This window comes from Meriones unguiculatus, chromosome 12 (assembly GCF_030254825.1).
Source record: "Meriones unguiculatus strain TT.TT164.6M chromosome 12, Bangor_MerUng_6.1, whole genome shotgun sequence".
Taxonomy (NCBI): domain Eukaryota; kingdom Metazoa; phylum Chordata; class Mammalia; order Rodentia; family Muridae; genus Meriones; species Meriones unguiculatus.
In genome coordinates, this window is record NC_083360.1 from 98,015,322 (window position 1) to 98,037,622 (window position 22,301).

The window sequence follows — 22,301 nt, forward strand, 5'->3', positions numbered from 1 at the left end:
CTGTACCGATCCGAGGCTAGCCTTGTCTGTGTGAGGGGAAGGGAGCTAGGATGGATTTCTGGGTGACAGTGAGGCAGAATCAGGGAAGCAGCATTATTCAGCAGGTAGGACGTATTGATGGAGAAGCCTATGAATGGAGAGACGATGGCTCTTTTGAAGAACTGAAGAAAAGCATATTAAGCCTGGAATACAGACACAAGTCAGAAACAAGTCTGGATTTTGTGTCAATTAGGGATTATGTTGTCAATACATATTTTTAAAACAAATATGCTCTGCCATCTAATTTGTAAATGGCAAAGTAAAAATGTCACCCATCCTGTGATTCCATTTCATAAATGTATGTTTGTTGTTCTAAAATAAACATCAAATGCTACTAGTTGCTTTTTTATGTAACAAGCTATGCTTGACTTACACTTTCTTTTAAAAATTGATTATTTTTACACTTTTACACATGTAAACCCTTCACACTGGCCACTCTCACCTCCCACCTCACTCCCACCCTCCCCAATTCCCACAAATCTCTCTCTCTCACTTTCACATCTGTTCATTTTGTTTTGTGGCCCAGCAAGGTGAACCAGGACCATCTATGTGACGTGGGTTTGAAGCTATCCTGTGGAACCCGGGGCCTCAGAGTCTGGAATTGTTTTAATCTCAAGAGCCATAGAAGTGGCAGGGGGAAAAGCCAACCTTCTGCTGGGCGGGAAACATCCTACTCCTCTACTTAGAAAAGGGGGTTAAAGAAGGAAACTTCTGGAGTTTTTCAAGTGCTATAGGAGATGTCTGCTAAGGGAGCAGACATGAACAAGAAGGTGCCTGGGCAAATCCCAGTGACAGTATAGGGATGGATTCAGCTGAGTCTGATGATTGATGGGCTGGTGTTGGTGTTGAGGAAAGAGGACCCCAGATATAACTCAGCTCTCTGGCTCAGGCAGCCAGGCGGGTAGTGGAGTTACTAGTGGGAACTCACGATGAAATGAGCTTTATTTTTACATGCTGAGTTGGAGGCCCTGTGGGGTATCCAGGTATATGCTGAGAAGGCATGGTGTTGCAGAAGCCGAGAGAAGGAAGCTGTTCCAGGACGGCTGAGTGAGAAATAGGTTCAGTATTATAGAAGTCAAAATCTGAAAAATCTCTCTAGAACACATGCCTACACTTTCTCAGCAGCAATGGTCATATGCTCTCCGAGTGTCTGTGGTCTAGCAGAAAAGTTTCACTTGTAAGTCTCGGGAACTGTCTACCACCTACTTCATAGCTGGTGCTAGATATGGCGGCTCACACCTGTGACCCCAGCACTCGGGGGTTAGTATGAGTTCAAAGTCAGCCTGGGCCAACGGACAAGTAAATAAGCAACAACAGCAAAATAACTAGGACACAGTGCACCCTCCATTCCCAGTAGACGCCTGTGCCAGTGTTTAGTTCCTATAAATATCGGAGTTTTAAAGGTCAAACAGCCAAAAATTGCTATATCCCTACTCATATATATGTACTGGTGGGTAGCAGAGGCGTTGTTACTAAAAACTCAGGAAACAAGATCCAGAGTCTCTCATGGACTGCTTTTTAGCTGAGTATAATTGAGGCAAAGTCAGTACAACTTGGAAGGACACAAGCAGAGGAACCAGGCATTAACTCACCACATTTTCCCTAGAGGCGCATTCATCTTCCGGCCGGCTCTACCTAGCCTCTGGGCTTTGCCCCCCTTACCCTTCTCTTTTTGCATTCATCTCATTGGCGGTGGAATTGCTGGAGGCATGGGATGCCTCCATGGAGGCATGGAGGCGCCTGGGATGGTTCCAGAATGGAAGGATGGCCGCTTACGGCTGTTTCCCACGCTGTTGCCACATGGCTGCAGGGACCCAGGAGGACCTGTCTAGTCCACTCGCTCCCTCTTACACCTGGAGAAACTGGGGTGCAAAGAACTCAGTAACCTGAGGAAGGATCCTTCGGGCGCCATGTGGGCAGTGGAAGGAGGTCCATGTGCAGCCTGCCCTGTGTGGATAAAAACAACGCGTCCTGCAGAAAACAGAGAGAATTAAATACGTTCTGTCTTATTGTAGATTCCAAGAGTGAATCTGTTCGCACCAAGTTGCTAAATCATCTAGATAAAAAAAATAATAATAAAATTTAGTTTTCTATGTTTGGGAGACACTGTGGGAGCTGACCCACAGCAGGAATTCCCTTTCTTTTCCTATTATGCTACACTTTGTATAAACTTTGTCTCTAAAGAGATTAAAGATGGAAAGCTGGACACTGATTTATTTTGTGCTTATTAAATTCTGTCTTGACTGAAGGTCTGTGGTCCTTTCTACTATACCATTTGACCCCTTGATCATGGCACTGCCTTGGCTCTCCTCTGAGAATTCAGGAATTCATGTGGCTGTTTCGAAAAGGCTGGCAAAGAGATGGGAGACGTTCAGCCGGGAAGAGCTGGTAAATCTAGCTATCTCTGTGCCAGGCTACAGTAAGAAAGGAAAGGGCCTCTTGTCAATAGTGTAGCTCTGAGCTGACAAGAAGTTTGGCAGGATGGTAGATGGATGGGTGGGAACCCAAATTCACTGAAGGGGATAGAGCATAAAGAAAGGCCTTGGACTCTGAATTCCCGGGGCCTGGCTTAGGAGCCTGGCTGCGCCTTTTAGATTTATTTTCACTTCTCTAGAGAGCCCTTTATTTTCTCCTCTGTGGACTCTGAAGATGCAGGAAGAGATGAACAGAAGGTCCTCACACAACGTTCCACACATTTTTCTTTATCTTTTCTTTAGCCTAAATTCCCTGGTTTCTTCCCACCTCAGGCCCTTTCTTCAGACCCACGTGAAACAATTCTGCTAAAGAAAGATTCAAGCCTTTTGCTGAACCGTCCTTGAAGAAAACGTCCTTGGAATCTGGACTTAGAATTTCAGCAGGACTTGGCATGCTAAACCAACTGTACTGTGACAAGTGAAAAGATTATTTGTGACTGAGAAAAATTACTTGCAATATATAATACCCAGCTGGCTCTGAAAGAAGGCCCTTTGTTTGCTGAGTGGAGTGGAGGGTCTGAGGTACAGAGTTAGATTCACTGGATTTGCATGTTAGAAAAATTGGGTTTATTGAGCGACTGATTAAGAGGGTGCTGAAGGAAGGCTGGGTCAGCGGGCGAGTGAGGAAGATGCAGAAGAATCGGGGACAGCTTGGACCCTTTGTGTGGACTGGAGTGAGGCGCCGGTGGTAGCTTAGGGCATTCCCCATGGAGATCCCAGATTCTAACTTCTATAAAAGTTTGCCACGCGGTGCTGGATCCCAGCCTTGCCTGCATCTCTCTGTGAGATAATCTACGGTAAAAACTCACGTTTCTTTTTTATGTTTTGGAGAAAGTGCATTTGTTCTTGTTCAGGAGACTGAGTTCTACTTGAAGGTACCCGCGAGTGCAGGATGGTGCTGGCCACGAGGCCGAGACACAACAGGGTCCCACGACTCAGATCCGCTTCTCCAGCTGCAGACACGCAGTGTTTTTAAAAGTAGGAAGAAGCGCCCAGAAGCCGTTGTCATTGGGCCTAGGACAACAGCTCAGTCTGAAGGTCGAAGGTCGCGTCTTACCCGGCAATATCAAACCACGTCCAAAGTATCCGTGCATCCTCAGCCACGGCCACAGCACCTCTGCTCCGAGCCCTGTTGGTTCTGGATGTGTGGCCGCAGCTGGATCATTTGTGTGAAGAGGCAGAGAGGGAACGCGTTTCTGTAAGGCCGCCAGCGCCTGGGAATTCTTTCCGTGAAGCCGCCGCAGGCTCTCTGCGAGGTGACGGTGATGGCTTAGATTTTCGGAGCCTCCAGCCGAGCCTGCGCCCGTCAGCTCGGCTCTCCACAGGCTTCTTGCCTTGTCGCCGCGGAAGAGGGCCTATGAGCGAGTGAGAAGCCGCTTCTCAGAAAAAGGTTAGCAAAAACCACAGCCCCTGAAAAACTGGCAGGAGCGAACACTGGATCTGGAGAAGAGTTCTGGAGTCGGAGAGAACCCGAGAGGCGGTTAAGGCCCGAGAGGGGACGCAGTGCGCCCCCTTGACATCTGGCTTCTCAGACAAACGCAGTTGCAGGAATTTGTGGCTGGAGCTTAATCGCGTCAAGCCTTTGGTGCTACCTCCGTAACGGTTACCATTTTAATCAGAAAACCAGGTTTAAACGAGTGGGTGATGCTTTGCCACGAAGGGACCTAAGCGAGCCTCGGGCCTGAAGATGCTCCGCTGAGCGCCCTGGAAACCAGCCCTGAGAACCAGGCCTGGTACGGTGGAGAGCGAGGAAGGTTACCCGGGGGTCTGCGGGGCCGCGCACCTGGCCCCTGAGCACCCAGAGGCCGGACCTAGCAGCGCACACCTCAACCCCTGCTCGGCGAGGCAGGGACCAGCGAATCTCCGGAGCCTGCTGCCCAGCCGGCCTAGCCCAACAGGGAGCTCCAAGTTTGCTTCACCCCAAATCCGCCAACCACCGCCACCAAAACAGACCAGAAACAAAGAAAAAATAAAACCCAAAACGGCAAAGTGAAACAACCACCACAAAAGACAAGAAAAAATACAAAGAAAGAAGCGACAGGGATCCAAAGAGGAAGATCCCCACACTGACCCCTGGCCTCCATGGCACACACATTCTCGAACCCGCCTGCACATGGGAGCGCACACGCGAACGGGTATGGCATACACGGGAAAGAGTTGCAGACGACCTGAAAGACTGGTCACTCTCCCGCCGTAGGACAGACAGGTCTTCTGAACCCCAGGACCCTCGTCCAGAAAGTGAGGTGTTGTCCCTCACATAGTTGTGAGGCTCACTAGAAAAACAAAACGGCTGAAACCACTCTACACTTTTTTCCTGATGACAAAGGCACAAATATGTAATGCAAGAAGCTTGGAAAACAGACAGAAGCTTGGTGATCTCATCAACCAAGGATGCCAAAGGGCACATCATAGTCTTTTTAATGTTTCTTCTATGTATGTTCAACGTGTACCCATGTGCACACACACACACACACACACACACACACACCTGCATAGGCATGCCCATTGTCAAGCATGTGTGTGCATGCAAAATAACATTCTAACTGTGCAGATTATTTTCTGTGCCGCCTGCATGTCTGCTCAGTGATATACTAGAAAATATCTCTTGTGAAAAGGTGTCTGTCCTGTAGAAATGCACTCTCTGCCTCTGTAAAGCGCCCTTCACATATTGTCAGATCACCGAGGAATACTCCCCTATGTATGAAACTCCAAGGGTCCCAAAGTCACCCTGCACCATCTACCTGCAAATCTTCAAGTGAAATGTAAGGGGAACAAGATGACTTTCGTGTGCCTTTTCTTACTCATCTTTTGTTCTCGTTTCTTTCTGACGGTCAGAAGGACAAGAGTTACAAAGTGAGACGTTGGGCCAGCATGTTTGGCCTTCTGTGCTTCTGGTTTATTCTCTTCAAGCTTGTTTTGGCCTTGACACAGCACTTCTCTGATTCCTATGTCCAGTATCTTTTGCTCTTATGTAGAATATAAATGTTTTTTTCTTTTTTAAAAATTTAAACATTTACCTTTATTGATAAAATAGCCTCCTATCCAGTTTATACTCTTAGGTATAGGTTTGAAGTTTAAAATTATTATTTTTATTAAATCTTACTTATTTTATTTGTGTGTGTGAGAGAGAGTGAACGCGATGTGTATTCGGGTGCCTTCAAAGGTGAGAAGAGGGCATCAGATCCCTTGGAAGCATACTTCCAGCATGCCGGGAACTGCTGTGTGGGTGCTGGGAACTGAATCCAGGTCCTTTGCAAGAGCAGCGAGTGCTTTTAACTGCTGAGCCATCTCTCCAGTCCCAAAGTGTTTGTTTTTAAGTGATGGAAAGATGTCACTAAAAACAAAGAAAACATCTTTTAACACCCATGATCTTAAAAATATATCCAAGCAAGAAGACCAAAAGTAAATGAACTTATTTGCTTGTAAGATAATATTTATCAAGTTATGTTCTCTAAGAGAGCTGCCTCAAAGGTTGGCCTCAGAGTTAGCCTCAATGGAGAAGCTTACATTCTTTTTTTTTTTTTTTTGAGTCCTTCCAACATTTATTATAATGGGTCAGCAGCACGACAGCCAGAGGAATAGGGTTCCAGGCTTATTTGTTCTTCATGTAGATCTTTGGGGTTTGCCAGTTCCCAGGGGCTTCCTTTAGGCCTGCCTTCATCCAGATGCGCTTCAAGTCTTTCTCAAACTTGATCTGCTTCTTTCTCAGCCGTCCTTCCCGGACTTTACGCCGTTGAAACCGCGTCCTCTTGACCAGTTTACGGTACTTGTGGTGGTTCATCTTCCGCCTTCGGATCAGGGAGGGAGGCAGCCCGACTTGGGCTTGCAGGCTGCGAACTGTAAAGGGGTCGAAAAGCATGGCTGCCAATCACCCCTGATCCAGGCCAGGAACGACTCAAACCTGTCCGGGGCACAGCCCTGAGAAGCTGTGAAGTCAGGCGAGTGAGGAACATGGCAAGTTGACGGCCAGGCCACAGTGCTCAAAGCAAACAGACGCAGACCAACAGAGTCCCCAAGTGTCTCATCTTTCAAGCGCCCCTACAGCTTCCGACCGGTTGACTCCACTCGAAGCTTACATGCTTACCTGGGATAAAACTGTCTGTGTGGGTGTGCTGTTGAGTTAACTCAGAAACAACAACAGCAAAACCAGACAGTCCTAAAACAAAAAGAACTCAATTATTTATAAATATTAGTGACAGATTCTGAAGGAGAAATCTGTTAAATGTCCTAGCCAGCCTCACCAATCCCCCTCACCCTAAACCTAATACAGAAATGCTCTGAAGTTAAAAGTAGTTTGAATCTTGTCAACATGTGAAATTATATATAAAATTACAATATGAAGAATTAGTAACTTACTTTATACTTAAAAGTAAAACTTTCTATTTGTGCTAATTTTAATATAATATAAATAAGTACAATATACTGTTATATTTAATACTCTGTATCTTTTTATTATAATCACAACAAGATAAAAAATAGGTTTCAATTGGCATTAAAGCACATTTCCACATCTTAAATTTTAAAAATCCATATATCAGACATATGATTGTAAGAACAAAAGAAAACACATACTTGAAAGTCTATGGATTTCATATATAACCTTTTTTTCTGACTAGAAGATTATAAGAAAAATGTTACAGATTATGAGGATCCGATTAAGCTTAAATGGTTCCAAAATTTTTTAAATTTGTATTTACTTTCTCTAAATCCTAAGAGTGACTATTTAAAATAAGTACTTGTGTTGGGGTAGATATTCTAAAGACTAGAAGAATTTCAAACTAATTTAAGTGTTCCTAAAATAATTATTTAATTGATGTCGAATAACCATCTCTATCTTGCCATACCACCTTTTCATCCTTGTCAGCTAAATAGTAACCTTTAAACTTCGACCTGGGTGTGTGTGGGGGGGGCTTGTTTGCATTAACCAAAAACATGATTTATTCTTTGAAGAGAGGAGTTTGTCTCTTAAAGTGTGTCCTGTAAGATTGCCTTTCTTCAAAAGCGATAGTCTTTTGTTTTATTTCTGACCTGATATTCCTAATATTTAAACAAGTTGTGGCAATTGGTTGCTAAATATTGGTTAGGGTAAGTTTGCTTTAATTAGATCACCTCTTTCACTGGTGGCACAGTGAAAGCTCTTAAACCAGAATTGTCTCTGACAATTTAAATTAATGGAAAAGTAAACAGTCAATCATTAGAGCTGAAATGTCATGGTACTTAAGCTATTTGTTAACTCCGACACCAAACAGGAAGGATAAAATTTAGAATGAGGCTCTTTAATTCATAAAACCATGGCAAAACTTACATCTTGAAACTGGCATAACTCAGTGAATTTCCAAATATGTGTTGGTAATGTCCAAGCCTATCAGACATCCAGTGTCACTGCTGAACCTCTTGCTATGACTCACAGTCACTGAAAACTTTTTTTTTTTTTTTTGCGTACCAATTAACACTTGTTCAGCTTCCAATTTTTAATTGTTGTTTTGGAATAGACTATTAGCTACACATTAGCTACACATTCTATTCGCAAATATTAGCTAAAAAGTAGCAGAACAATGTGTAGTTAATTTGATTTTTTTACATTCATTTATTTATGAGTTTGTGTGTGTGTGTGTGTACACACACGTATGCTGTGACATGCATGTAGAGGCTGTAGGACAACTTGCCACCGTGGAAAGCCAGGTGTGCACCCTTCCAGAGCACAGGAGGTAAACGGCCAGCTAGAACAGCTCTTCCCACTTGCTGATATACTGAGATTGTCTTCACAACCTTTAAAAAGATAGTTGTTTTATTTTATGTGTGAGTGCCCACATGCACCTGTGTTTACTGTGGGTATACCTGGCCCTGTCCAGGCCAGCAGACAGTTATATTTCCTGGAGCTGCAGATGATTGTAAGCCACCATGCTGGGAGCCAAATCTGGGTCCTCTGCAAGAGCAGCAAGCGCTCTGAACTGCAGAGCCGTCTCTCCAGCCTCCTCAGGAAGCTTCCTAGCCTGCCTGCCCCTGGCCTTTCCTCTGTTTCCCAGGTGCTTCCAGTTTCCTGCAACGAAGGGACCTCTAGTTGGCATCTCTTCCAATGGCTAGATGCTCAGCTACATCGCCAGCTGAAAAGACCTCGAGAATCCCTCTGTTTACAGAGTGCTCCCAGTTCCCCCCTGCAGGACACCTCCTGCTCATCACGAAGGCCACAACGCCATGTCTTCCGAGTGGACCCTCTAGGGTTCATAAGACTGGAAACACCTCACAGGCAACTGTCTGCTTTGTTTTAAATCTGTAATTACTTAGGGAATGAACTTAGGGAAGTTTGGTTTACGACTTTAAAACAGCAAGTCATATAAATTTATCTTCCTGTTGTTTGTTTGGGACAGCCTCATTCTGTAGCTCTGGATCTCACTGCCCAGGCTAGCTTTGAACTTGCTTACAGTGATGCTCCTGCCTTGGTCTCCTGAGTGCTGGGATTATAGCTATGGTCAGGATGTAGCTTTTTTAAATATTTATTTATTTATTTATTTATTTATTTATTTATTATTTATACCACTGCTGCTATTATTTGTGTGTGTGTGTGAGTGTGTGTGTGTGTGTGTGTGTGTGTGTGTGTGTGTGTGTCATGGCGTGCACTCAGTGGTCAAAGGACAACTTTCAGGAGTCAGTTTTCTCTGTCAACCATGGGTTTTTGGGATCCTGAGCCATCTCTCCAGCTCTAAAGCTTCTTTGTTGAGGTATAAATCAGATGCCATAAAATCCACTCATTTCAAATGCACAATTCAACGGGCTTTAGTTTACTGACAGAGTTTTACAAGCATTCTTCCAATCCAGTTTGGAACGTTTTTATCATACCAAAAGCCCCGTCAGCATTCAGACATGTTCGCTGTACTCCATCTTTGCAGAATGGCCTTTTCTGGTCCTTGACTAACATGGCCTTATGTGGCACATGGCCTTTGACCAGCTGCTTTTACTTCACATTTTGTCCTAAAGGTTAGGAGTTCATGTCTGATGTTTAAATCAAGTTGACAGCAGAAGTAATACCAGGGAAATGTTGGCTGGAGAGGATCCTGAACCCAGGAGTACACTCTGGGGGGAGCTCAAGGGGCTTCTAGTGAAGTTCCTCCTTCTGTGGGTGCTGGACAGCTAGTGAGGGCTCTGAGTGGAGACGGGGAGATGGGAAGGAGGGCAGCGCGGTCAGAGAGTGGACGATTGTTCCTGAATATGAGGATAAGACACAGGCTCTGGCTTCACCTCCCCAAGTGCTGGATAACTGACTCAGCGCCCTGATGCTTCCAGTCCCTGGATTCCTAATGAGGTTAGTTAGGATGTGGGGTTTGTGGTGCAGTGGCTAGCAGTGTTTGCTGCTCTTTCAGAGGACCTGAGTCCAGTTCGCAGCTCCATGGGATCCAGGGATGTCTTCTGACCGCTACAGGCACCTGCACACACATCTCACATGTCACACACATGCAGGCATGCACACACACACGCATGTGACACACATAAATAAAAATCAGCCTATTAGCTTCTGAATCCATAGTTGTTGTGAAGCTCAGTTAAATGATGGGTAAGGCAATGTTTAAGTTCAGGGGGCGATGAATGCAGAAGGTTAAATTTGGATGCTAAAGAACTTTATAGCAAGACTTATGTGATGCTGAATACAACAGAATGGCCACTGTTTAGTAAACACATGCTCTTTTTTCATTCCTTTTTTTTTGAGATTATTATTATTATATCATTTCTTTCTTCCCTCCAGGCCTTCCCACATACCCTCCTTGCTCTCTTTAAAGTTCATGGCCAGTTTTTTTTTTTTATAAATTGTTGCTACATGCACACACACACACACACACACACACACACACACACACTTCCTAAATAGAGTCATCTGATCAATCTATGTAATGTTACTTGTATGTATACTTTCAGGGATGACCATTCGGTATTGATAACCGATTGTGTGTTATTCCGCAGGGAAGACTCTTTCTCCCACGCTCAGCATCCATTAGTTGCCTGTGGCTCTTTGTGTAGGACCGAAGCCTCGCCGTCTTCCCCCACCTGCTTTGGCATGTCTACCGTTGTCCTTGTTCAGTCCATATTGGGCGGTCACACTGGTGAGACTTTGCAGGTGTGAGTTTTGCCATCACTAGGATACATTATCTCATAGCAAACTCCCTAATCCTCTGGCTCTTGCCCCCTCTGCCCCTCCTTCCACAATGTTCCCGAGCCTTAGGTACAGCAGTTAAACACAGATTTTCTTGCAGTTAGTCCTTAGAGAAACAGTGAGATAAGTGTCTCTGACCCCAGTATAGAACTGAGCAGATTTAGGAAGTACCTAATCCGCTAGAGCCACAGTGTTTGGTTTTAAGGGTTCAAATTGGTATGGCTGATACACTGAAATGACCTCAGCGTGGGTGCTGGGAACTGAACCCAGGTCCTCTGCAAGAACAGCACCTGCTCTTAGCCACTGAGTCACAGCTGAGATCACCCTTCTTACACTTTATTTATCATGTTTCTGATAAGAACCACAGACAACGCTAACTGCCTAAGGTAAACCCTGGTTCATTTTGTCCGTGCACCCTCGTGTAGGCATGACCTGCCCGGATGATTGTGGTGGCCAGACAGCAAGTCAGTAGGTCAAATGTTTTAGCTCCCGGGGAAGAGCTGCATAACAGTTGGGCAGTGAAACATTTGGGTGTGCTATTCTGTTTTTCTCTTGGCAAGTACGTTTGATTAAATAGATTTTTTTCTTTCATCTGGATTTTTGGCAAAAATCAGAGAAGCAGAATAGGAAAGGTTTATATGCAAATGTTTTAAAGGTGGAATTGCAATTGGTGTCTCTAACCAGAACAGAATTTGGCTTATGAACTTTGAACTGCATGAGCTTAAACTTACACAGCAAAGAGTCAAATATTAGAAGTGATAAATTGTTAAGTTTTTCTACTTCTTTACACCAAACCTAAGCCAGTTTTGATGAAAAAAATTGTATAATGTAGAAGAACAAACAGACTTCTTTTAATAACATGAGATTTAGGAATTAAACATAGCAAGCAGAAGATCCAGTAGGAATTCCAAGTGATATTTTCCAGTGGTTCACCAGAGTGTCTTAAGCCTTGGCTTTTATAGCATGCTGTCGTGTTCTTTGTTCTTGAGATCTCTGCAGGAAAAGATATCATATTGATGCACACAGTCATCTCCACTTCCTTCCCAGCTGGACACGTGGGAAAGGTATAAGCAAAAATAGTGTCCAGCTCATGAAAGAGGTGAGAAAAAAAATTTAAAAGGTGAAATTTTAAAGCATGAGAGGGAAATGGGAAATAGTGATCTATGATGGATACCCTAACTGATAAATACAAGCCAAAAATACACCAACATGCTTTAACTTTTAAGGAGTTTAAAATCGTATGCTCTTTTCAAGGAGACGTCTACCACATTTTATAAAGCTTTGCAGAGTCTTATATTAATTTATACTGCATTTTAAAAAGGCACATAATTAGTGATTATTCATTATGTATATGCTAAAGACTCAGGGCATGAAGAGTGATAAAAAGAGAGAGTTCTTACCCTCACATTACTCACCTTGGGCCTGGCTGGAGGGGCCAGAAGGACAAAAGCAGTACAATGACAGTGATTCCCAGAGGAGGCTCTGCCAGGGGCACAGCGGGGGAAGGAGCATTTCCACAGAACTCCGTAGAGGTGGAGTCCACTGTGGAAATCCCCTCACCAGGACAAGCACTACGAAGAGTTCGCAAAATCTGGGGAGGGTTGAGGGACAAGCCTAATGGCAGAAAGTAGTGAGACGCTCTTGTTTAGCGCAGGCGGAAGTACGTGGAGATGAGGAGCTGAAGGGAGGCGGCCAGTGCGGTAAGGTAAAGACGTTGCAGTAATGTCCACCCTGTCCTCTGAAATTGTTTGCCCCCTGGAACCCAGATCTGAACGCTTCCAGAACGGCTTTGCACACTCTCCACCCCGAGTCCCATTACTTGGCGCAATGGCAAAGTTAGCTGTTGGCATGTGAAACTGCGAAGGGAGGACGCGGACTGCGTGGAGGGCTCCAGAGAAGGTACGCGGAGAGCAGGAGGCAGGGAAATGACGTGAGCTCCCTGCAGTCTTAAAGGACCAGGAGATTTTATTCAGGGTCCAGGGCAAGGAGGCCCAGTTTACACACATAAAGCAGAGCTAGACAGAGTGCCTTGGTTACTCTTCTGTTGCCGTGATTAAACACCGGACCCAGGTAACTCGTAGAAGGACGGGTTTATCCAGAGGGTAAGAAGAGGCCGCAGGTAGGCGGCCGTGGCGATGGGGCAGCGGGAGCCGTTCTCCTCCACACCACACACAGAGTATGGGTGTTCCAAGACGAAAGAGAGCTGAGGGGGCGAGCGCTCTTCAAAATCTGGGAGGAAATGACCCTCTAAGGTACCAGGTGAGCAGAGGCCTGGGGCGAATGAACAGTGGTGCGCATGCCCGCACCCAGCCGCACGCTCAGCGTGCCCACGAGAACACTGTCCACAGCTGGAGACCCACTCTTTGCTCTTTCCTTTGCCTGAAAGATTTTCTTCACGTCTATAATGGTTTGGTAAGAAACAAGGCCCCATACCAGTTTTGAACAGCAGCACCTCATTTGATTAAAGATGGAAACAGCTTTTTAAAGCCTCAGTTGGTCTGGTCAAGATTGGGCAGGTCTTGCTCTCTGTCCCTCAGACCCTCCTCAGAACTCTTAGGAGTCCACAGAACACAACCTAAACCCCACCAACCTGAGGCGCAGGGTGCCTCACTGGTCTGTGTTCTTGATTGACGTATGTTGACCTTGCGAGGGGCATTTCATTTGAAGTTTGTGCCAGAAGAGGAAGAAGGTTGCTAATGTCTAGGGCTGGCGAGAGACCGGGGCCCTGATCTTCAGACCCTGAGGATGAGATGCTGAATGCACGGAGTCTTTGGAAGTGGATTCACTACCTTTAAGTGTATGACCCTTGTAGCTCCCCTTCTGGGAACCAATTATACAGAGACATTGCATATCTGCTCAAAAGCCTCTTACAGCATGCTCACCGTAAGACTGGAAACGCAGGAACAGCCTAAAAGGAAAATGGCCACTACCTCCATGAAATGAAAGGCCAAAGAGACATTAAAAGGAAATGTGCAGATTGTGTTTATAGTGACATCCTTGGTGCCATGTCAGAGAAAATGGAGGTCACAAAAGAACACGGTTTGGTATTTTTAGAAATCAAACAGGTAAAGCCAGACTCCATCACAGCTGTGTGATAATTCTAATTGCCTGGGAGAAGAATAAAAATCTAGAAACAAATAATTTAGTATAGAGATTTTATCTCCTGGAAAAGAGGAAATAGATTTAGGATTCATTTTGCTCTGTAGATATTTATGCTGTTTGATTTTCCTAACAAAAGATACGTAATAATTTTACAATTAGAAAAATGAAGAAGATAAAATAGTACCATAAAATATTGAGCATGTTTTACAAGACTTGGTAGGTTTTATCAAAGTGCAGATAATCCCTCCCTTCCCCCCCCCCAGCTACCAGGAAATTCTCAGCCAACTTTAAGTCATGAAACCTAGTGGTGACACTGACCTTTAGCTCTAGAATATCTACATTTTCCTTTGTTCTGTTTTTTAATCTCAATTAATTTTGTTGTTGTTGTTTTGTTTTTCCCCAAAGCTTCTCAGACTTCTTTCTCAGCAGAGATAGGCTATAAAGAGACAAACTTTGAACACTGAGCAGTCTACGCTTCTCTGTCAAAAGGTAAGGAGGGATCAGTTACTATCCGCATTTTCTCCTCCAGGTATTTGCACATACAGGGCAGGAAGGAATCTCTACTCTATCAAAACAAATACAGCTATGCCTTGGCGCTTTGGTTTACCGCTAGTCCAGAGCTGCATGGACGGACTTGAGTGACAAGCCTGGTCTCCATCGCTAATGCAGGCACTAGAGCTGACTCACACTGGGAAAACCCCACCCGTGTGGTGGAATAGACGCTAGGCTGGCACAGGGGAAGGTGCTCATTAAACACCCGCAGGCTGACTGGATAACCTTGGCAGAAGCGTAGACTGCTGCCTGTCAGTCACACATAGCTGCATGGCTTCTCAACAGGGGCCAGCTGGGTCTGTATCGATGGCCAGCGAAATTCCAAACAGAAAAAACAATCAGTTCACAAACAGAGCAATCCATGGCATAGGGGACAGTGGTAGAAAAGAAGTGACAGCGGTCACCTACATGGGCGACACCTTCGTTTATGTGGGGGGGGCTCTTTACTAAGACTGTGGGAGGCACGCTTGCCTCACCCCTGAGAAGGAAATGAAGCACCAAGAAAGGCTAGTGGCTTAGGGTCAGACCTAGTTGGGTGATTCTTGTCACTTATTAACCGGATTAGCCTTGAGCAACCCCCAAGAGCCAATTTCTTCATTGGTGAGAGAGGATGAAGACCCATTTCCAGGCACGGGAGAGCAACATAAGAGAAAGCTGTGCATTCCAAGGACTAAGTGTGACTTTCATTTTTATGATTCCACTTTGTATGCCCTCCCCCCCCCCCCCCGCCAAAAGAAAAATATCTAAAAGATGCCATTGTTATATGTTCTAGGCCTTTTACAGCTTTGAGGAGCGGGAATAGGAGCAGGAATCCCCAGTCTGTGCTCTCCCGTTAACTCTAAGAATGGGGGTTACAAAGACCTCCCAGCTTAGCTGCTAACCGGTGAACAAACGCGGCCTGGCCGCCTCCACACCTGTGCCGTTCTTTGGGTTCCTGGGGTGTCTCCGGTGGGCTGCCTGGTGGCAGCCCCAGCTCACGACGTTTGTGAAACAGCTGCCACAGGGATCAGCTGCTCAAAAACTGTTGCGGAACTAATATCGGCCGTGTGTGCGCGTTGTATTTGCAGAGCGCTGGCGGCCAGGGACCTGCCGGTCAAAGCCCCCGCTAACCTTTCCTCCGTCACGCTTGAGAACTCCGAGGGGCGTCAGCTGCTAAGCCCACCCACCCTCAGCACCCCCAGATTAGGCGTGGTGGGAGACTTCTCACGGAGGAAGGAGACGCTGTCCTGGCTGACGACGATCCTTCCTGGAAGACCAGTGGCTGTCAACGGGCGGGTTTCTAAAATGGTGGTTGCCTTGTTCCCACGCTGTTCCGGCGTCCTCTCTCCAGCAGGCGGTGGAGTGGAGCCCGGGAGGCCTGGCTGCCCCAGGCGTGCTCTGCAGGCAGGCCTCTGCTCTGTAACTCGCCCGGCTGCCTCTGGCCTGCGGCTGCACAAACACAAGGGGATGCCAGAATACTCCATGCTTTCTCCACAGTTTCCCTCATCAGACAAACAAAAAACTCGTGCTGTCTGCATATAGAACTGCTAATGTCAGCTGCGATTTTAGCTCTTAATCACGTTCTTCTTAGCAAAGACCCAGGAGGAAAACCCTAAACTGTTTCTTCGTTCATTAGTGATCTATGAGAACAAGTTTGAGAACAAGTTTGTTAACGGTGCCAAACATCACAGTCGAGAGCTGAGTCCGAGAGCTTAAGATGAATGAAACACACGCATACCACATGCCCACAAACTAAACTGCAGGAGCCCCAGCCAGACCTCTGAGGGGACAGCAGCTGGGCTTTAAAACGACCTTTTGTCTTTTTCCTCTAATCGCCACTTCTAGAATTAATTTTGAAATGCCTGGATATCGGGTATCAGATAGGGAGCCCCAATAACCGATTTTGTTCCAAAAAGGCAGCAGCAGCAGCAGCGGGCTGATAATGTGGCTCATTCGGTAAGTGCTTGCAGTCCGAGTGCCAGGACCTGAGTTCGGGTCCCTAGAACCCACACAGAAAGGGAGGCATGGTACTGAGCGTTTGTGATCCAGCCTTGGGGTGTGGGTTCCTGGAGCTTACTGGCCGTCCAGACTGAGCAAACGGGAGAGCTACGGCTTCAGTGAGAGCCTGTCCCCAAAGACAGTGGTAGAGAGCGGCCACCTGCTGTCGACCTCGGGCCTCATCTCTCTCTCTCATACACACACACTCTCTCGAATACACATGTACATGCACAATAAAATAAAAAGAAAAAAATAATTTTAAAAAGTCAGCAGCTAAGTAGGAAGTAAAAGCAAAAGGGAAAAGAGAGAAGAAACAGCCAGACAAAAATGTTAGAGTCCAAAAATGTCCCCCAAATGTTCACACTCACACATTTCAAATTAAGCATTTCAAAAATAGTGATTTTACCAAAAATAAGTTCTTTTAAAAAATGTAAAAATGAAGTAGCTACAGGTTTGTTACTCAGTTTCTTCAGAAAGTCTGGATAGCTGTTTTTGTTTGGGCCCTGCTGTCTTTAGGCTCATTTGGCTAGAGACCTGACTTGGGGGCTGATACAGGGGTCAGTGCTGGAGGAAAGTTTGGGTTTCTTCTTAGAGCACCACCAGCAGGACAGATAGCCACACCCAAAGGGATATGGGGTACCTGCCGCTCTTAAGTACCAGCCTGATACAGTGGAGAATCATGGGGGAAGGGAGCTCTAGGGGAGGAGGGAGAGTAGGTCAGGTTGGCCTTTGTTTGTGGGGGATGGTCTGGAGTACATTAACTGATGTGTGAGCACCAGCCTAAAAGTGGGAGCACCAACCCCGGGGTTAGGTTCTGAGGAGCACACACACACACACACACACACACACACTTCCATTCCTCTCTGCCCTTGGTTGTGGATATGATGTAATCCACTGGTTTCCATTCCCGCTGCTGTGAGTTCCCACAGTGATGAGCTACACAGCATGTGAAAGGACACTAAGACAGTTCTTCAGGTGTGGAATAAGTAGCTGATGTGAACCTTTTGCATGAGCAAGCCAGGAACACATCGTAGGCGGTTCCTAATCAGAGTTCTGCATGTCACAGGGTCATGCATGATCTCTCTGTTAGGCCCTAGTTACCCTGAGTCATCCAGAGAGGACCTGAAGGATCATTGCCCTCTTTGCTCAGAGTCCCAAGAACCCTCATGCAACTAGCTCTCCGGTAGCACTGCCGAGATGGTGTTCGGATTTTCCTGCCTCTGTGAGGCCCCCATCAAATACTTCTCTTCCTTACAAAATGTGGTGGAAAGCAGGGGCAGGGGCAGCCATCCGGCTCCATCCATTCCATCCTCGCCCTCATTCTCCAACTGGCTACTAGTGGCTACTGCTCAAAGGCCCCCTTCCACCTGGTTGTTTGCTAACCTTGGTGAGAGAGTTTTTAGCACAAAAGCCTGGGCCTCCACAGTCCTAACAGGCCTACCTAGCTACTGATCCCCACATTCTGGCACTGTGAAAAGATGCATTCAATGGGCCCCCCCGCTGGGAAGGAGAGATAAAGAGGTCAGTGACCCCAGTCCATCTTTGGGGTATTGCCATGCACTGGATTTAGGTAGAGGGTGAGAGGTTTGCATAATCCAGCAGTCCTGGCCAAGGCACCATCCTGCCTGCCACTGTTTCAGCTGCAGTCCTGCAGGGTGCTCCACGATCTCTTAATCTATTAACCGGTCGCCCTCAAGGGACCAGGGTGCTTGCTGCAGGCCTGTGCGCAGGAAGCAGTCTCACCCTGAGGATGATGGTCCTGTGGTGGGAGAGGTGCGTCTGTCCTGTGGAGCTACAGGGTGAGGACAATGACAGCTCTGTGCTGTTAGCCCTGTGGTGCAAGTGAGGAGGCAATGCTTTTTAGCAAAAGCAGCGTCTAGACATCCATTTCAAAGCTACTCAATCCATGACATTATTATCATTAGTGACCTGGTCCTATCTCACGTGGGTATTCCTTCTTTATAAGCCCATGATGACCCACATTGTCTTTTTTTCTTGGCTTTTCCACCAGATAGTAAAAATGTCAGCTAGCAAGTGGGGGTTAGCATCCCAGCTAATCTTTTCTTTGCTGTGGAATAGGGTGTGTGCCAAGTGAGGCTGATGAAGGACTAGTGTGCGAATCACAGCGCTAAGTGCTCAGAAAACGAAGGTAAATGGAAGAGAAATGAAAAAGGAAGGGCCTGGCTGTTGCTGGGTATGGCGGAGGAGAACATTTATTGTAGATAAAAGGGAGAGCATAGTCAGAGAACCTTTGGAGAGCCCAGAGTGAACATTGCCAAACTGAGAGGAGGGGGAAGGGCCCAGGGGGGAGAAGCCATCAACCAAGAAGGGTGGCCTGGGCCAAGGGACTGGACAAGAGAGTAAAGGGTAGATCAAAGAGGCCAGGTAACAAAAATGGCTGGATATACAGGGAAGGGCAGCTGCAGAAAGGATAGCCCCACCCCTGGTCTGGAGGAGTTCAGGGCAGGGACCCAGGTATGCTAGCCATGCCCTGTACCAGCTAGAGATGGAGGGATGCTGGGAGAGCCTGGCAGCCAGGCCTACTTTGATATGTTAAACAGGCACTTCAGCCAGTTTGTCTCTGGTTTGAGGCCTAACAACAGGGTGTACTTGGATACCATGACTTATTATCTGTCATTAGTTGAGGGGTTCACTGAGTCTGGGAAAGGGGTCCTTTTGAGAAACCTTTTAGGAGACGGCACCATAGGAAAGGGCAATTAAGTCAAGCTTGACCTTGACCTTGTAACAAAATCTGAGCAGTCGACGTGGAGGCATTTACATTTGAGAATTTGCCACCAGGGAGAAACTCCTTGACCCCAATTCAAAACAACCTATATTATAACATAGGATCCTGCAATACGAAGGTCCTATTCTTTGTTTAACGGTCTGCTGTCACCATCTTAAAATGCTTAAAATGTAAGCAAAGGGACCCTGCATTTTCAGTTTGCAAGTTATGGAGCCTCTGCCCTGATACAGGATCCAACACAGGAGAGAGACCCGGCATTCCCACGGCGGCAAGAGGGAGGTTTTCAGAGAGCTTTCAGTGGATCTAGAAGGCGGTTGGAGCCACAGCGGGCGGAGGCCTGCACAGCAGACATGTTAGCCTTCAGGCGACGTTTTCCGCTGTTTACCCTTCTCTTCAGTCCTGAAGACGGATGCTTGACTGAGCCTGTGTGGGTCGAATCTGTGGCATGATAAATATCTGATGAGGTTCTTCATGGTCACGAGGATACTCATTTCGTCTCACCTTTCTTTCCTTTAAGTTTGCGTCTGAGAGCGGGAGACCAGCCGGGAAGTAAAGAGCACCCTACGCTCTGAGCATATTTTCAGCTGATCCCACACCAGTCTCTCTGGGGCGTTGCCTTGTGACCTGTCTGTAGAGTCGTGTGTTCAAAAGTAAAAAATACATGGTTTACATATAGAAACATAGGCGGCAAAACCAAATTGAGGGCAGACAATGTTTAACACGCAGGTGTGAATTTAACCGAAGGTTAATAACTAAGGGGTACAATGGGACCTACATGACAGCTAATATTTGGAGCTGGAGATAGCTTGGAAGTTAAGAGTGCTTGCTGCCCTTCGAGAATTCTGTTCCCAGCACCCGTGTTTCATAACCTCCTGTAACTCTAGCTCTAAGAGACCCAATGTCCTCTGCTGGCCTCCGCAGGTACCTGCACACATGTGACATACATACACATGAATCTTAAAAATCCTTCAGAAGAAAGATAGATAATATTTTATTTTAAAAATGTTTTGAAAGCATAAATTATATGTAATAATGGACTCCATTATGACATTTTAATAATGTATATAAAGTACTTTTATTATAATATTTTATTCTCGTACTAGGCTAAAGGTAAACACATAGGCATTGGACTTTTATCCTTTAAGGTATGCCTATATTTGAATAATCCCTCTTGAATGCAATAATAATTAAAATAATAGATGGCAATTTAGTCAGGGGCCATGGCTAGTCTTTTAGCCACATGGGTCTCTAGTTATTTGGCCATGGAGTTTGGGGTAAAGATGTTGGCCTTTCCAGTACAGCTTCCTTTCTATTTATAGCCTGTTAATCAGACTTTAATATGTCTTCTTACAACATAAGTGGTAATATACGTTTGCAAGTTTATATTGTTTTACATATTTGGTGAGTTATTGGATTCATTTTCTTACTTGGTAATGCTTTGAGTGTTTCCTTCCTCTTTTCTCTCTGTCTCTCCTTTCCTCCCTCCCTCCTTCCCTTCCCTGTTTCCTCCCCTCCCTTCTCCCCCTCACCTCTTTTTCTAAATAGGGTTTCTCTGTGTAGTCCTGGCTGTCCTGGAATTTGCTCTGTAGACCAGGCTGGTCTTGAGCTCAGGGATCTGCCTTGTTTGTTTCTGCCATTTTTGAAGGGTGAGCTCAAGATTTTTCTGTATATGTGCATGTTAGTGTCTGCACAGGTGCACGTGTGTGCAGGTAGAGGCTGGAGGGTGACATCAGGGGTTGTTTCTTAGGCATCACGCATGTGTGTGTGTGTGTGTGTGTGTGTGTGTGTGTGTGTGTGGTATGTACGGTGTGTGTATGTGTGCATGTGGTATGCATGTGTGTGGGAGTGTGTATGGTATATGTGTATGATGTGTGTGTGTGTGTGTGTGTGTGTGTGTGTGTGTGTGTGAATGCCAGAAGACAAGCTTAGGTATCATTCTTTTGGTGCTATTTTGCTGCTACCTTTTGTTGCTGAGACATTATCTCTTGCTGGCTGGAACTTGTCAAGCGGGCTGGGAGGCTTGCCAGGGAGCCCTGGAGTGTCAGCGCCCGCCTGCCTCTCTTTTTTCGGCACTGGGGTTACAAGCTCACAGAACCGTGCCATCCTTTCTTGTGTGAGTTGTGGGAATCAGTTCAGATCCTTGTGCTTGGAAGGAAAGAACTTTATTGACTGAGCTACTTCCTCATCCCTCAAGTTGCTCTTGGAGACAAGACCTTGATGCGCAGTTCAGGCTAACCTCAAATGCCTGATCCTGCTGGCCCTGCCTCCCAAGGACTGCTAACCACGCATCCTCATTCTGGGCTCAAATTGCTCTTCATTGATCTTGACGTCTTCACTCTGCTTAGGGTTAGGGTTGAGATAGTAAGCAAGGAGATTGAAGGAGGCAACTTACCTCTTGCTCTCAAAGCCCTCTTGCCTTTACCCCGTACACCTCTAGAATGTATCCTGTTTGTGGCTACTCAATTCAGAGCAATAGGCTTGAGCTGAACTGGCTATGTTTGGACTCACCCACATATTTCCCAGTGAGCCACTGGTGCAGTGAGTAACATCCGGGGAGAAACCTAAGTTATGTTGCTCATAATTATCCCTTCACCTTTTTTGGAGTGCCTTTGAAGGCACCAGGCATCGGCAATGTCTGTCATCAAAAACTCTTTTGTCTGCAGTTTCTGTGATTGCATTCCACTTATTCACAGCACAGAGAGTGTTTCCGCCTAAGATGATGGTTTTCCCTCTGTGAAAGGCACCCTACCTGCAGAAAGGAAGTTGGCACAGGTTCTGAGCAGCCAATCAATTCCTGAGCTATTCTTCTTGAACAAGTAACCCTTTCCTGATAACGCAAGGCTTTCACCCTACAGTTAAAAAATGGAGTCATTTGTCAGCCAGCAGTTTGTCACAATAAACCAAAAGATTAAATGCCTGTACTTAAAATTAGGTCGAATGGATAAGATCAAAAGTTTGGAATCATGTCTTGAGAGCTATACCATGGGGTTTCATCTGGACGAGGTTTGTTATATATATTAATGTCCCTGGGTGGCGTAAAAGGCACGAGGGGACTAGAAAGCAAAGACAAACCCTCATTTACTAGGTAGCTCTCTCTCTTGGTATAATAAAGCTTAGGTGAGCAAAGACAAACCCTCATTTACTAGCTAGCTCTCTTGGTATAATAAAGCTTAGGTGAGCTACTGAAGTGCCAGGCAAATTAGTCATGACTTTTTTTTTCCTTCTCTTTTTCTCCCTGTCTCTTGTTTTTGAAAAGGATAGAAACTGT

General features: G+C 45.9%; 1 protein-coding gene and 1 long non-coding RNA gene across 2 annotated transcripts in view; one reads left to right on the forward strand and one right to left on the reverse strand.

Moving 5' to 3' along the window:
• Positions 1 to 19,786, forward strand: part of LOC132646690 (uncharacterized) — a 54,082-nt gene extending 34,296 nt beyond the window's left edge. Inside the window, exons 6-7 of the long non-coding RNA XR_009584940.1 lie at positions 14,164 to 14,247; positions 15,083 to 19,786. This is a non-coding gene — a long non-coding RNA (uncharacterized LOC132646690). The remainder of the gene's footprint in view (positions 1 to 14,163; positions 14,248 to 15,082) is intronic.
• On the reverse strand, positions 6,037 to 6,519 carry LOC110539695 (small ribosomal subunit protein mS38-like). The gene has a single exon (XM_060365162.1). It carries the CDS (start codon positions 6,370 to 6,372, stop codon positions 6,106 to 6,108), a length of 267 nt encoding a protein of 88 aa, XP_060221145.1. The 5' UTR covers positions 6,373 to 6,519; the 3' UTR covers positions 6,037 to 6,105.
• Positions 19,787 to 22,301: the final 2,515 nt, after the last annotated feature.

What these genes read in the sequence shown, in the direction of transcription:
- LOC110539695 (XM_060365162.1), bottom strand. Translation starts at nt 6,372, where the DNA reads ATGCTTTTCGACCCCTTTACAGTTCGCAGCCTGCAAGCCCAAGTCGGG.